The sequence below is a fragment of the Euleptes europaea genome, chromosome 13, assembly GCF_029931775.1.
Source record: "Euleptes europaea isolate rEulEur1 chromosome 13, rEulEur1.hap1, whole genome shotgun sequence".
Taxonomy (NCBI): domain Eukaryota; kingdom Metazoa; phylum Chordata; class Lepidosauria; order Squamata; family Sphaerodactylidae; genus Euleptes; species Euleptes europaea.
This window is the reverse complement of record NC_079324.1, coordinates 8,036,505-8,050,164: the sequence shown is the minus strand read 5'-3', so window position 1 is coordinate 8,050,164 and position 13,660 is coordinate 8,036,505. Positions and strand designations below refer to the sequence as shown.

The 13,660-nt window shown below is 45.8% G+C and overlaps 1 protein-coding gene across 1 annotated transcript in view; it reads left to right on the top strand.

Moving 5' to 3' along the window:
• Positions 1 to 13,660, top strand: part of LOC130486469 (vascular endothelial growth factor receptor kdr-like) — a 194,306-nt gene that overhangs the window by 118,173 nt on the left and 62,473 nt on the right. Inside the window, exons 15-19 of the mRNA XM_056859739.1 lie at positions 68 to 193; positions 2,731 to 2,837; positions 5,159 to 5,294; positions 9,366 to 9,470; positions 10,938 to 11,054. Of these exons, the coding sequence (XP_056715717.1) occupies positions 68 to 193; positions 2,731 to 2,837; positions 5,159 to 5,294; positions 9,366 to 9,470; positions 10,938 to 11,054 (591 nt within the window). The remainder of the gene's footprint in view (positions 1 to 67; positions 194 to 2,730; positions 2,838 to 5,158; positions 5,295 to 9,365; positions 9,471 to 10,937; positions 11,055 to 13,660) is intronic.

The window sequence follows — 13,660 nt, the reverse complement described above, 5'->3', positions numbered from 1 at the left end:
TTTGGAAACTTCGATTCCTCGCAAACATGGCAGTCTGCATTAAATTGACTTTCAATCCTTTCCTCAGGGATTTCCATGGAGAACAACACCCTGGTGATTGAGCGAGTGAAGAAGGACGATGAGGGTCACTATGAGTGCAAAGCAGTCAACGAAATGGGCCAAGACAGCGCCAGGGCATTTATCAGGATCCAAGGTGAGGGGGAGGCTAGGGAGAAACACAAGCATTTGATTAGACAGCTGGTTGAAAATATTCTAAATATATCCTGTATATATTTTAAAAGACACGGAAAAGGTTAGGTGTAGTACAAATTAACATAAGCGTCTGTCTGCGTTTCCGAGTGAACCATTTCTGCAGTACAGACATGTCTTTGGGATTCCTATTGATAGGAATAGGATAGGCTTTTCCTTGCCAGTACCCTGGAAGAATGCTAAACCTCCCAGCTCATTCTGCTCTTTGCAAAAATATGTGATGCCTCTTCCATTTTTATGAGCTCCAAAGACCTCGACCTTCTGAAGACCCTTGATCAGGAGGACAAAATGGTTGCAAATCCAAAGGCCCTTAAAAAGGGCAGGCTGAGAACAGCCAGGGCTTATCTACATGGACAGAGCAAAACCTTTCACAGCCTTTTCTTTTCTTGCCCTTGCCCTTTTATTTTCCCTTGTCTTTTCTTTTCTCTTTCCCTTGTGCCAGCATGGTGTAGTAATTAAGAGTGGCAGACTCCAATCTGGAGAGCCAGGCTCAATTCCTCACTCCTCCACATGAAGCCTGCTGGGTAACCTTGGGCTAGTCACAGTTTTCGCAGAACGTCTCTCAGCCCCACCTGCCTCACAAGGTGCCTGTTGTAGGGAGATTGTAATCTGCTTTGAGACTCCTTAAAGGTAGAGAAAACCACCTTTTCTTTTCCTTTTCCCTTTCCCTCTTCCTTTTCTTTTCGGCATCCTACACCAATTACTTTGAAATCTTTTGGGTTGTGTGCATGGAATGAGATACCCACCATCGTAACTAACATTCGACTCCTGATGGGATTTGTGGAACTAGTCATGGGGATAATTCAGAAAGCATTACCAATGGAAGAAGAGAAATACATGGGACCCCCATCTTACAATATGCTGATGGTGAGGAAGCCATCGTTGGGCAGTTTCTTCCAGTACAGTCCAGGTAATGTGAGGCCTGCAGCTCTTTCCATGTGGCCTTGGGCTTCTCACATCATCTTTGAGGTACAGGATTGAACACCATTGTTCCCTTTATGGAGTATTAACTTTTTAACTTCCCACCATGCAAGGAATTTTAATTGATACAATAAGGTTGACAGGTGGCTTACAATTTTGTATTTTATAAGAGTACATATATATGTTGTCTGGCTTGTGCTGTATTAATAAACATTCATTCATTCATACCATTGTTCCCAGTGGGCTCCAGTGGCCACAAAAGCGTATGGTGAAATAAAATGTTGTTAGTCTTCAAGGTTCCTGTCTAGTTTTGCTGCATCCAACAAATACTTCTTACCCTCTGAAATTGTAGGACATGATCCAAGGAAAAAGCTGTAGCTTCTGGGATCAGCATATTTAGGGAACAGAAGGTTCCTGTTAGGGGCTGAGGATTTTTGGGGAAAGGAAATGGTCATTCCAAACCCATACTCTCTCCTAATAGGAGAGACTCCATACAAATTATTTTTACTAGTATTATCAAAACTCTTTGTGCTTCCCTCAAAATTCATCAGAAGTTTTGCCCAAGCAAGGACTTTGAGGGTCACCTTGAAATTTTGCCTCTGGTGAAGCTTAGGGATATATGGACCTCTTTGCCTGACACACCCATGTCAGGAAAGTTTTCAAAACGTTGTTATTGTGGTGGCTGCTTCAGTTCTTCTTCTCCTCCATTTTGATGGACGTTCAAACTTTCTGTCACAAAATTTCAATGCCAACTTTAGCTGTGGGGGTAGAGAGGGAGATCTAAAAGTACTATTTAGAGCTTGGTGTGAGGAAATCTTTTCTTCACACAACAGCATATGATGTGCAGGGGGAAAGTGACAGGATATGATCCGTAACAGCTAAAACTGATGGCATATGGTGGAAAAGTCATCTTCAAAAGGCCAATGGTATATCTTCATATTTGATTTCCATGGCACCTAAAAGTACTAGGTGCTGTATAAAGATTTCTTTTTTACTCTCATGGATTTCCAATCCATAGGTGTTCTTTGCTTTGACCCCTGATGGGAGTGTCTTAGGCCTTTTATGCCTGGCTGTTTCCCTCGCGATCACCCCTCCAACGACTTCGGGTCTTTATTTTGATTATGCATGCCATTTCCAGTTGTCAGAGGTCGCCTCTCTCTCCCCCTGTGTTTCTCTGCATTTTGCCCTCTTTTCAAATTTGAGATAGAACAGGTTCCTGAAAACGCAGGCAAAACATGCAGAAATGCAGCGAGCGAGCGAGGCGGCCTCTAACAGTCGGGAACAGCATGCATAATCAAAACAAAGTCCTGAAGTTGCCAGAGGGGTGATCCTGAGGGAAACAGCCATATATGAAAGGCCTTAGTCTAGAACTGGTCTCTTGGATTAGACATAGCGGGTTCTGTGTAAGTGAGCTCTTTTTTCTACTGAGTGCCTTTTCACAGACTGTTGTGGCTGACTCCCCTGGTCCTGATTAGATGTGTGATGTGTGGACTGCAGAACCCAGCTTGGCTCTCAGCGCAAAAGCATTGGGCTGAAATCTAATCACGTCTTTCATTGCAGGCTCTGAGGAGAAATCCAACATCGAAGTCATCATTTTGGTTTGCACCGGTTTAGCAGCCACACTCTTCTGGCTCCTCCTGACCCTCTTTATACGGAAGCTGAGAAAAGTAAGAGGATCACCATCATGTTAAAAATGGGCACGGAGGTTGTTTAGAATAGGAAGGACTTGGGTGGACATGGGGAACCTCTTGTTTCTCCTCATAACAGTCTGAGGTGAGAGTTATCATCTTCTTAATACAGTCATCCCTGTCTAACAGTACAGGTCTTGCTGTAATGAAGCACATGCTCAGATGCAGCACTGCTTAAAAAATGCACATTTGAGTCATGACATCAAAGTATGGAAATTTTATTTTGTAGAACCTGAAGACATTTTTGGAAGGACCCCTTGGCAACCCATTAGTCATTACTGCTGTAGGGCTTGGCTTCATATCTTAAATCTGAAGTTGATCCAACATTAGGATTAGGAAAGAATCATAGAATCTTATAGCTGGAAGGGGTCATACAGGTCATCTGCTCAATGCGGGATCAGCCTAGAGTATCCCTGACAAGTGTTTATCCAGCCACTGCTTGAAGACTGCCAGAGAGGGAGAGCTCACCACCTCCCTAGGAAGCTGATTCCACTGCATAATTTAAACCCATTATTGTGAGTCCTATTCTCTACTGCCAACATAAACAGCTCCCTTCCGTCTCTAAGTGACTGTTTTTCAAATAATTAAAGAGAGCCATCATGTTCCACCACAACCTCCTCTTCTCCAGAAAGAACATTCCCAAATCCTTCAGTTTTTCCTTATGGCACATCAGCTTTACTCTGTAATCTCAGACATTTTTTAAAATGATGGATTCACACTTTCTCCATCAAGTGTGTTTCCAGTCACCCTCAAAGTGGTTTGTGAAGGGATTCTGCACATTTCAGTAATTTACCAACTACGTTCATGGCATAACGGGGATATAGGCTTTCTGAAGATCTGCGTAGTTTCTCCCATGAAATGACAAGTAACTGGTATTAATTCCCACAAGTAACTAGTCTTATTTTTTATTAGAGCTCAACAATCTTCTAGTACCTAGAAAAACTTGGAACAAAGAATAGACATTTTTGTAGACTTCATTTCTTAACAGGTTTTCCCCCTTAAAAGGCAGTTAAAGGCCTCTCAAACTATTACATAACATTTAAATTAATACATCCCAGAGGGATAAATTAATTTAATCCTTGTTGAACTCAATGGGGCTAAAGTATACAGTTAACTATATACACAACTGTCTCTGAAAAATTCCAGTTGGTGTCAGATTTTTATAAACAGGTTCATCTGTATCTAGCATGCCTGTTTATGTGTAGATATCCCATTTTAGAAGAATTACTAGGGCCAGTTATCAGACTAAGACTAACAGTCCAGAGTAAAAGGGTACCTAACAGCATTAAAATTGTACGAATATGTTCATAATGTGTGTCAGAAATTTCCAAAAAAGCAGGTACTTTTTGAGACAAAAAAAATGAACAGAAAAATAGGTAAGTAGTCTTGACTCAACCACTCTAACAGAATAGCTAAAAAATTATTGTGAGTGCCATCCAATTACACTCGAATGACATCAGTGTTTTACCTTTGCCTTCAAGAGGGATTGCATATATGAACTATGTATCTGAACGTGATAAAAACCAATGTGATCCAGCCTGTGCTAGTTTAAAAAGTAATGGTGCAATCCTAAACAGAATTTCATCCTCCTAAGCCCATTGATTTAAGTGGTTTTAGAAGGGTGTGACTCTGTTTAGCTTTGCATTGTTACACATTCATGTCCCTCTCCCAAGTCTTCTTCACCTTTTGGTACAGTTAACATATTATGAAGCTAAAAAAAGAAATCCCTCCATAGCTTGTGTGTTATTATCATGAGTAAACAACTCTGTGGGTTTCTTAAGACCTTGGCTTGGCCAACTAAGCCCATCTCATTTCTGTGGCTCATTTACTTTTAGGCCTCTCTGCAATGGTTCCAAGAGCTTCTTTAGTTCCAGGGGGAAGTTAATAAGTAGGAAAGCAGGTCTCTTGCCAGCCCAAACCACTGTCTCTGACCATAACCCCTCATTATTCAAATTATTCCTTCCATGTGTGAAAGTGGCAAATATGAGATTGCACTTTAAAATTAGGCACATGGGTGCCCAATTCAGACTGGATCCATGGTACGCTGGAAGGGCTTTTAAACTTTCCATGCTGTTTTCCTGGCCACAGGAGAAACATACAGGTACTGATATGGGTGGCTACTGATATGGGCAGGATACGGGCAGGTACTGATATGGGCTCCGATGGAGCCTGGAGATTTCCCAGAATTACAACTGATCTCCAGACTACAGAGATCAGTTCCCCAGGAGAAAATTGCTCTGTTCTTTGGGGTCTCACAGTTTTAAATCTGTTAACAAAGTTTCTTCCCTCCCCCCTTGCAGCCTGATGCCACAGATATTAAAACAGGGTACCTGTCCATCATAATGGATCCTGAGGAGATGCCTCTGGATGAACAATGTGAGCGCCTCCCATATGATAGCAGCAAATGGGAATTCCCCAGAGACAGGTTGCGCCTGGGTAAGTGAGACACATCCTTGCATCAGTTGTGGTGGCATCGTGGTGAACGTTTTGGGTGGGGATGCCAGGTGCCTCTTCGCCGCCAGCAGGAGGTTTTTGGGGTGAGCCTGAGGAGGCTAGGGTTTGGGGAGGGGAGGGACTTCAATGCCACAGAGTCCAATTGCCAAAGCGGCCATTTTCTCCAGATGAACTGATCTCTATCGGCTGGAGATCAGTTGTAATAGCAGGAGATCTCCAGCTGGCACCTGGCGGTTGGCAACAGTAGTTTTGGGACTTTTTGACCAGGTTGATGTTCTGGTGAAGTGGTTTTCAACCTTCATGCATGCAGACGGAACCGTTCCTGCATCAGCTACTCTGTGCATTGCAAAAGGATCCTACAGCAAACTCCAAAGCATACACAAAGCTCAGTCAGACCTAGGGTTGCCAGCTCCGGGTGGGGAAATACCTGGAGATTTTCGGGGGAGAGACTGAGCAGGGTGGGGTTTGAGGAAGGAAGGGGCTTTAGTGGGGTATAATGCCATAAAGTCCACCTTCCAAAGTGGCCATTTTCTGCAGGGGAACTGATCTCTGTCGCCTGGAGATCAGTTGTAATAGCAGGAGATCCCCAGCGACCACCTGGAGGTTGGAAACGCTACGCAGGCCTGGTCCAGACTTTTTGGGCCTTATTGCTGTCCTCTGTGAACTGAGAGGGCACCAAATGAATATGTGAAGCTGCGTTATGGAGAGTGGCCCATCTCACTCAAGATGGTTCTCTCTCAGTGGCAGTGATTTTTCAGGGTCTCAGGCAGGCAGATTTTTTTTACTGCCTGTTACCCAAGATCCTTCAATTGGAGACACTATCGCAGGGGATTCCAGCTTTTTAGAGCCCATGGGTACCTTTGGAATCCTGACACGGGGTGATGAGCACAACCACCAGATGGCTGCCACGGGAGGTCGACTCCACTCCCAAATGGCTGCTGCAGGAGACTTGATGGAGCCCCCCCCCACAGACTGTCAGGGAGTGAGGTGATGCATAACGCTAATAGTAACTCTTCGACATTTCAGGCAGAAGCTCTGCTTAAGAGGATGCCTTTTAAAATGAAAATACTGTTTAAAAGTATTTTCTTGCATACCTTCAGTCACGCAGTGAAGATCCTTGTGTTGCGGTGGCAGTTGCTGCCGAAGCAGGTGTCCTTTAAAAATCCACACAGCCAATCAGATCTCCAGTGGCCACTCAAAAGTGCTGCTGGACAAAAGTCCCTCCTGGCTCCACCCAGTTTCTAAAAACACTAGGTGGGTGCCAGGAAAGTGTTGGTGGGTGCCATGGCAACCACGGGTGCCAGTGGGTTTGCCAACCTCCAGGTACTAGCTTGAGATCTCCTGCTATTACAACAGATCTCCAGCCGATAGAGACAAGTTCACCTGAAGAAAATGGCTGCTTTGGCAATTGGACTGTATGGCACTGAAGTCCCTCCTCTCCCCAAAGGCCACCCTTCTCAGGCTCCACCACAAAAACCTCCCGCCTGTGACAAAGAGAGACCTAGCAACCCTAGGTGCCAGGTTGGGGACTCCTGCACTAGGGGCTGAATCTGGGACCTGTTGCATGCAAAACATGTGCTCCTCCACAGCCCTTTCTTCTATAGGGTTGCCAGGTACCCCCTGGCAACTGGGGTGGGTGTGGGTGCAAATTGAGGCCTAGGCATTGACGTCTTTGGCACATTGACGTAAGGTTGCCAGGTCCTTGTGCTCCACCAGCAGGAGCTTTGCTGGGGCATGGCTGGAGATGTGCGATGTGAGTGTCAGTGGGCAGCCTGGTGGATTGGTTTTTGCCCACCCACTGGGCAATTGACAAGCCTATGTTGACATCACTTCTGGAAGGACATGGGAGAAAAACTCTTTGTTTTTACCCAAGTACCAGAGCATCTCCCACATTCTTGTGACATGATGATGTCACTTCCAGAAGTGACATCAACATGCCGACGGCATCAAGGCCTAGGCCTCAGTTTGCGACTGGTAAGACCCTTGCAGGCTGGCTGAACAGCACCAGATGGAGGGGGCACAAATCAGGGTATCCCCTATCCCCAGCAGTGGGCTGGCAACCCTATTCTCCTAGAAGACCCTCCTAACTCTCTTGTTTCTGGATGCTGTAGTGGAAGAACAGTGGTGATGGGTGTCTCAGGCGCCATTGCTGATCTTCTCACTGAGAAACCCCTGATTAAGCGTCCTGTTAACTCCCAACTTCCTGCCACAAGGATAACAGTCTTGCAGTAGGGTTGCCAGGTCCCATCTTGCAACCGGCGGGAGATTTAGGGAGGTGGGGTTGGGGGCGGCAACCAGCGTCATCTACGTGATGATGTCACTTACAGTGTAACCGGAAGTGTCAGTGTGAGGTTTCGAGTAGTGCTACCCGCGAGTAGCGAGTGGTGCTACTCGCGAGAAACCGCGGAGGAAAGCAGCCGGGAAGGAAAGCTGCCTGAGAAACCTGGGACACCGGGCAGAGTACGGCAAAGAAAGCTCACAGGCTGGGGTGTCAGGAAAGCCGTGAAGGCAAAGCAAAGGGCGGGGGGAGCGAAACCAGCTCGTTGTAAACTTAAGATAGGAACAGGAAAAGTCAGGGAAAGCCTCACGCTGGCAGTTCCAGTTACACTGTAAGTGATGCCATCACGTAGATGACGCTGGTCACTCCCCCTCTCTTCCCCCACCTACTTCCGCCCACCGACCAGCTGAGAGTTGGCGGGCAACAGCAGTGATGGGTGGTAGATTGCCCACCATACGTGGGCAGTTGGCAACCCTATCTTGTAGACATACTGTACAGTTCATTGATTCCCAACTCAGTGCCTTGATGGGAAATGGGATGGGATCAGCATAGCAGGACATTGCATCATTGCCCTTAAACTCCTGACATGGGGATTGAAAATCCCCTGAAGCATCTTCAGATCCAGCCCCTGTCTTTTGCAGAAGGGAACAGCAAGACGGTGCCCTCAGTTCCTCCTTACTGATTTCTTGTGAAAACAGTACATTCTTGCACTAACTGTGGAATTTCAGGATACATCCAGCCCCGCAGTCTGCAGTACATGATTGGTTCTCTATATCGGTCTGGCTCTTTTGTTTTGAAAAAAATGCCAGTGAGTGAGATTAAACTTCCTTTGGAAACTTCCTGATTGTTTAGCCTTTCTTAAAAATTTACCTGCATGTTCATTTTACTCCAGGTGATGACAGAGAAGCATTCTTCTCCATATTCTGGTCAACCACTACAAAGCCCACCCCATGATATGTGGTGTTTTAGATCATTCTCCGCACACAGCGCCTCCTGTCTCAGTTCAGATTTACTTGGCAGTGGGCATTGAGTGGATTAAAGCAGAATTCTTTCCATGAATGAGAAAACTGTAGCAGCCAATGCTTGTGACCCGGGTCAGTGGGCAGCCTGGTGGATTGTTTTTTGTCAAATTTGTCAAGGTTCTGAATACAATCGTCATTCTGGAACATCCACACTCTTAGCCTGAAATCTTTATGTTTCCTGCAGTGTCTGCTGTCTTTGATGTCATTTTTAAAAACCTTGTATCACCACATATGTTCATAAGTTCTGTTCAGTTTATGCATATGTTTCAGCATGTGATACAAGCCTGTTATGAACTGCCTGTCTCTGATGCATGTGACCAAGGCTCTGATGTTTTGCTCTCTTTGCTCAGCAAACAAAATGCATGTCTCTCTTATATCCAGGGCTGTGTGCATGCTGCAATTACATGCAAATGCAGAATAGCCACAGACTGCAGTACTTGGGGGAAGGATTCAGACTCTGCAAGTTGCAAAGATACCCTTTAAACTGTATGGGAGTGCCCTGCATAACTCCAGGCTGCTGCCCATGAATAGCAAAAGAAGAATACATTATGCAAAAACGCAAACCCAGTGGAAAATATTATGCCAAAAACAGAATCAATATGCAGATGTGTTTTGTATAATTTATAGAAGGCACAGAAAGCAATTTTCCTTGTTGCAGAATCTTTTTTACACATACAGCACACAGCCCGACTTATGTCTGATGCAAACGGTTGTCAGTTGTCTCTGGCTCACTCTTTCCTTTTGCCTCTCTAGGTAAAACTCTGGGTCATGGTGCTTTTGGGAAGGTGGTGGAAGCGTCTGCTTTTGGCATAGATAAATCTTCAACCTGCAAAACAGTTGCCGTTAAAATGCTTAAAGGTACACTCCTCTGAGACTCCAAAGGTTCCTCTCAAAACATGTTCTGCAACACTGAGGGCTAAGTAAAGGTGGATCTTCACTCTCTCAGAAATATGGTCCATTTCTGATCATTCTGGTGTGCATTTTCCTACCTCTATTCCACATAAGTTACTGACAGGGAGTGGGAGATGCACAATGTGATGGCATGCAGATTTCAAGGAAATTGGACTCCACATTTTTTAAAAGGGGAAGAAAGAAATAGACCCGGGGCTACCATTTTAGCTGGCAATTCCATGTTGGTTTTAATGTGTAATTTCAGATTCATCATATGCAGAGAACAGAGGTTTTGCCATATGGGAGCAATTAAGTCAGCTGCATAGTGTATATATCAATGTGTAGGGAATAACAATGGGCTCTGTCCTCAGCCACTAATTACGCCTCGTATTCCTAGCAGAGACAGAGTGACAGCCTCTCCATCTCTGGGGTTAGGAGGGAAAGAGATTATGTGACACAATGGAATTTAATAGTCTGAAACTGGATATAAACCTTTGATCTTGGACTTCCAGATGGAGAGGAGTTCAAGGGCGTGAAAAGGAAAGATGCCAGGGGAGCAAATTAAGGGTAACTGGCTTGTCATGATTAAAAGGAAGAAATGCAGTCCCTATGCAGTGTAGCTACTTGGGGCAGATGGTACTTCTAAAAGGCTTTTACTGGCATGCTGATTGCATGGATTGCCATTTTTTATTGTTTGGTTGGTGTCACAAATGCGTTTGCTCTAACTCTGCAAGTGACTGAATTGATTCCTCCCTTTTCCTTCTTGCCACGTGACTTTGGTGTCTCTTTTGCTTCACAATGCCAAATCTTCTCCTAGATCCTAGCATGGACTTTGGCCAGCCTCCTCTCTGCCTCCTTTCCTGAGTGCCCATCTCCTTAGGAGGGTAGGGGACCATTTCCTTCCCAGGCCCATTTAGACTGGTCACTCTGGGCTCTGGCTGATGGCATTTTCAGGTTCCCCTCCCTAGGGCCAGTTGCGATATTTTATCCTTCGTGCTTTTGGAATATGGAACACCCGGCACCGCACTTCATCACCCATCTAGATATTTCTGGAGAAATCCTGGGGAAAATATAGTCCATGTCTACAGACTGATGCATTGTTTCTGTATTGTTAGCAGCACTCAGAGATTAGCTGTGGCTTCTTCAGCCTGCAGTGGGAGATGTGGATGGAAAGGGTTCTGCCAGACCTCAGCTGTCGAGGAAGGAAGGGAGACTCCATCCATGGTGTTGTGAAGGTCAAGACGCTGTGGGTGGAGACATCCCATATTTGATTAGAAGATGGAAACGCAAATTTACCAAAAGGGGATCCAGATGGTCTTTTGTGCCTTTCTTTATGGTGATGCTTTTCCTCCCTTCCAAGTGTAAACAGGATGTTGTCTTCCACTTTGACAAGGTCCTGTTGTGTAAAAGTAGCTTTGTCCCATTTATCTCAAGCAGAGTGTGCAACGACCAACGAATGCAAAGCTCTGATGTCTGAACTGAAGATCCTCATCCATATTGGACACCACCTCAATGTGGTCAACTTGTTGGGAGCTTGTACTAAGCCGGGAGGTGAGCGGCTGCTCGTTATTCAGATCTGTTGTATTTGTTGGTCTGTTTAAAACATCATCTTCAGAATTTGATTGTATTTTAGCAGTTTGCCAAACAGAAATAACAGTTCTCTCTGGTCCTGAATCCTCAATTAAAGACATTGGCTAGGCTGATCTCATCATATCTTGGAAGATAAGTAGGATCAGACCACCAAGGAAGTCCATGGTTGCTCCACAGAGGCAGGCAATGGCAAACCACCTCTGAACATCTCTTGCCTTGAAAACCTTACGGGGTTTGGCAGCGACTTGGCAACACTTTCCACCACTCTATACAGAACAAGGCAGTAAACTTAAGTGGGATGATTCAGGGCTGCAGACTGCAAGGGCAGGCCATGTGCCTTCTACTTTTCCCCACACGAAAAGCTCTATGCATGCAGTAAATTAGCTCATCAAGGAGAGTACTGCCCTAAGCGTTTCTCCTTGTACTTCTAGTTTTCTGCATGCAGATGGGATTTTTTATGTAGGTGAGAACTCAAAGTTTCAGTTTTCCTTTTGGATTCTGATGTGGGACAGTCCAGAATTCTGCCACCTCATTTTGTCACAGAGTCCTACATTTAGAAGAGTTCATAAAGGCCATCTAGTCCAAACTCCTCAATGTAGGAGCATCCCAGCTAAGTGCTGTCCACTTTCTATGTCAAGACCTCCACAGAGGGAGAACCCACACAGCCCAAGGTAACTGGTTCCATTACCACTCTTTCCATAAGGAGGTTTTTCCTAATGTTCAATCAAAATCTACCCTCCTGTATCTTAAGCCCATTCGGTTTAGTCTTACCATCTGGATTAGCAGAAAAATAATCTATGCCCTCTTCCATGTATGGCATAGCTCAAGCTCTGGAGCTAGGGTTGCCAACTTAGGGTTGGGAAATACCTGGAGATTTTGGGAGTGGAGCCTGAGAAGAGACCTCAGCAGGGTATTCAGTCTATCCTCCAAAGCATCCATTTTTTTCCAGGGAAACTGACCTCTGTAGTCTAGAGATTGGTTGTCATTCCAGGAGACCCCCAGGCCTCACCTGGAGATTGGCAACCCTATCTGGAGTGCAATGAGTGGTCCTCAGTGTTCACTATGCATAGGTTGGACAGGATTATACATGGGACGGATTGTCCCTAGAAGGTCTTGGCAGGCTGCTACCCTGTGGCACCACAAGCTGCAGGGATCAGGTTGAGACAAATGGCTGCTTGGAAGGCTTTAAAAGGGGAGTGGACATGTTCATGGAGGAGAGGGCTATCCATGGCTACTCGTCAAAATGGATGCTAGTCATGATGCATACCTGTTCTCTCCAGGATCAGAGGAGCAGGCCTATTCTATTAGGTGCTGTGGAACACAGGCAGGACAATGCCGCTGCAGTTGTCTTGTTTGGGGGCTTCCTAGAGGCACCTGGTTGGCCACTGTGTGAACGGACTGCTGGACTTGATGGGCCTTGGTCTGATCCAGCATGGCTTTTCTTATGCTTTGTTGGCTCATTGCCATGGTTGCAGCGGCCCAGGGCTGAGCCAAGCAGACCCCACGGCACTGCCAGCACTGTGGGGGCCACTTCGCTCAGGGCTATTTCAGTGCCCCAGCTAGGGTTGCCAGACCCCTGCCGGGGCAGGGGATCCCCTGATTTGGGCCCCTTCCCCCAGTATCATTCAGCCGGCCGGTGGCAGGCTTACCAGGCATAAAATGAGGCCCAGGCCCCGATGTTGTTGATGACAACACTTCCGGAAGTGGCGTCATCACAGCACCAATAACGAGGGAGACACTCTGGTATTTGGGCAAAAACAGCTTCTATCATAGAGTTTTTGCCCAAGTACCAGAGCATTTCCCTTGTTGTCAGCAACATGATGATGTCATTTCTGGAAGTGACGTCATTGCGCTGGCAACATTTCACGCCTGGTAAGACACCCCACCCCTCTCCCCCGCTGGTTGCCAGTGGGTGCCTGACAACCCTAGTCCCAGCCCGCATTCCATAAATGCTTGCGAGACAAGAAATAATACTGGGAAAGCTGTGCACTCCAGAGCATCCTTTGCAGGCGTCCCAGAGACACTGATGTTTCTCATAACCTAGTAAGGGTAGATTGTAAGGGGTGGGAATGTAGCGTCTTTTCCCTTATGCCAACCGGAAAAGAATCCGTGATGCTATGCAGATACAATATAGCACAATCTGCTGCCCCCTCTGAAACAAAACATTGTCAGCATTTGCAGAGACATAACAAGCGTCAGTGTTTGTTTTGTTTAAAGGCTCCTTTGAAGTCATAGACAGCAGGCCCGGGAAAAATAGCCTAGAGCTTCAAAGATCTAGGATAAAAGATCTCATTAAACCCAGAGTCTGCTCCTGCCTTGTGACATCTGAGAAACCTTCCTAAAAATTCATATCCTGCATTCAGATACAACATTTCGACAACTTTCTGCCTTCTCCCTCTGCAAGGATGCCTTGGAATGCCTTCTCAGAGTATCGGAGGCTCCGTGGTTAGCACTCATACATACTGCAGTGTGCTTCCTTAGATTGGGGAACTCAAAAACCACAATACTTTCTCTTGGAAGCGGAAAGAAAGCACTTGGTGGCACTTGACTTAACATTGTGCCTGTGC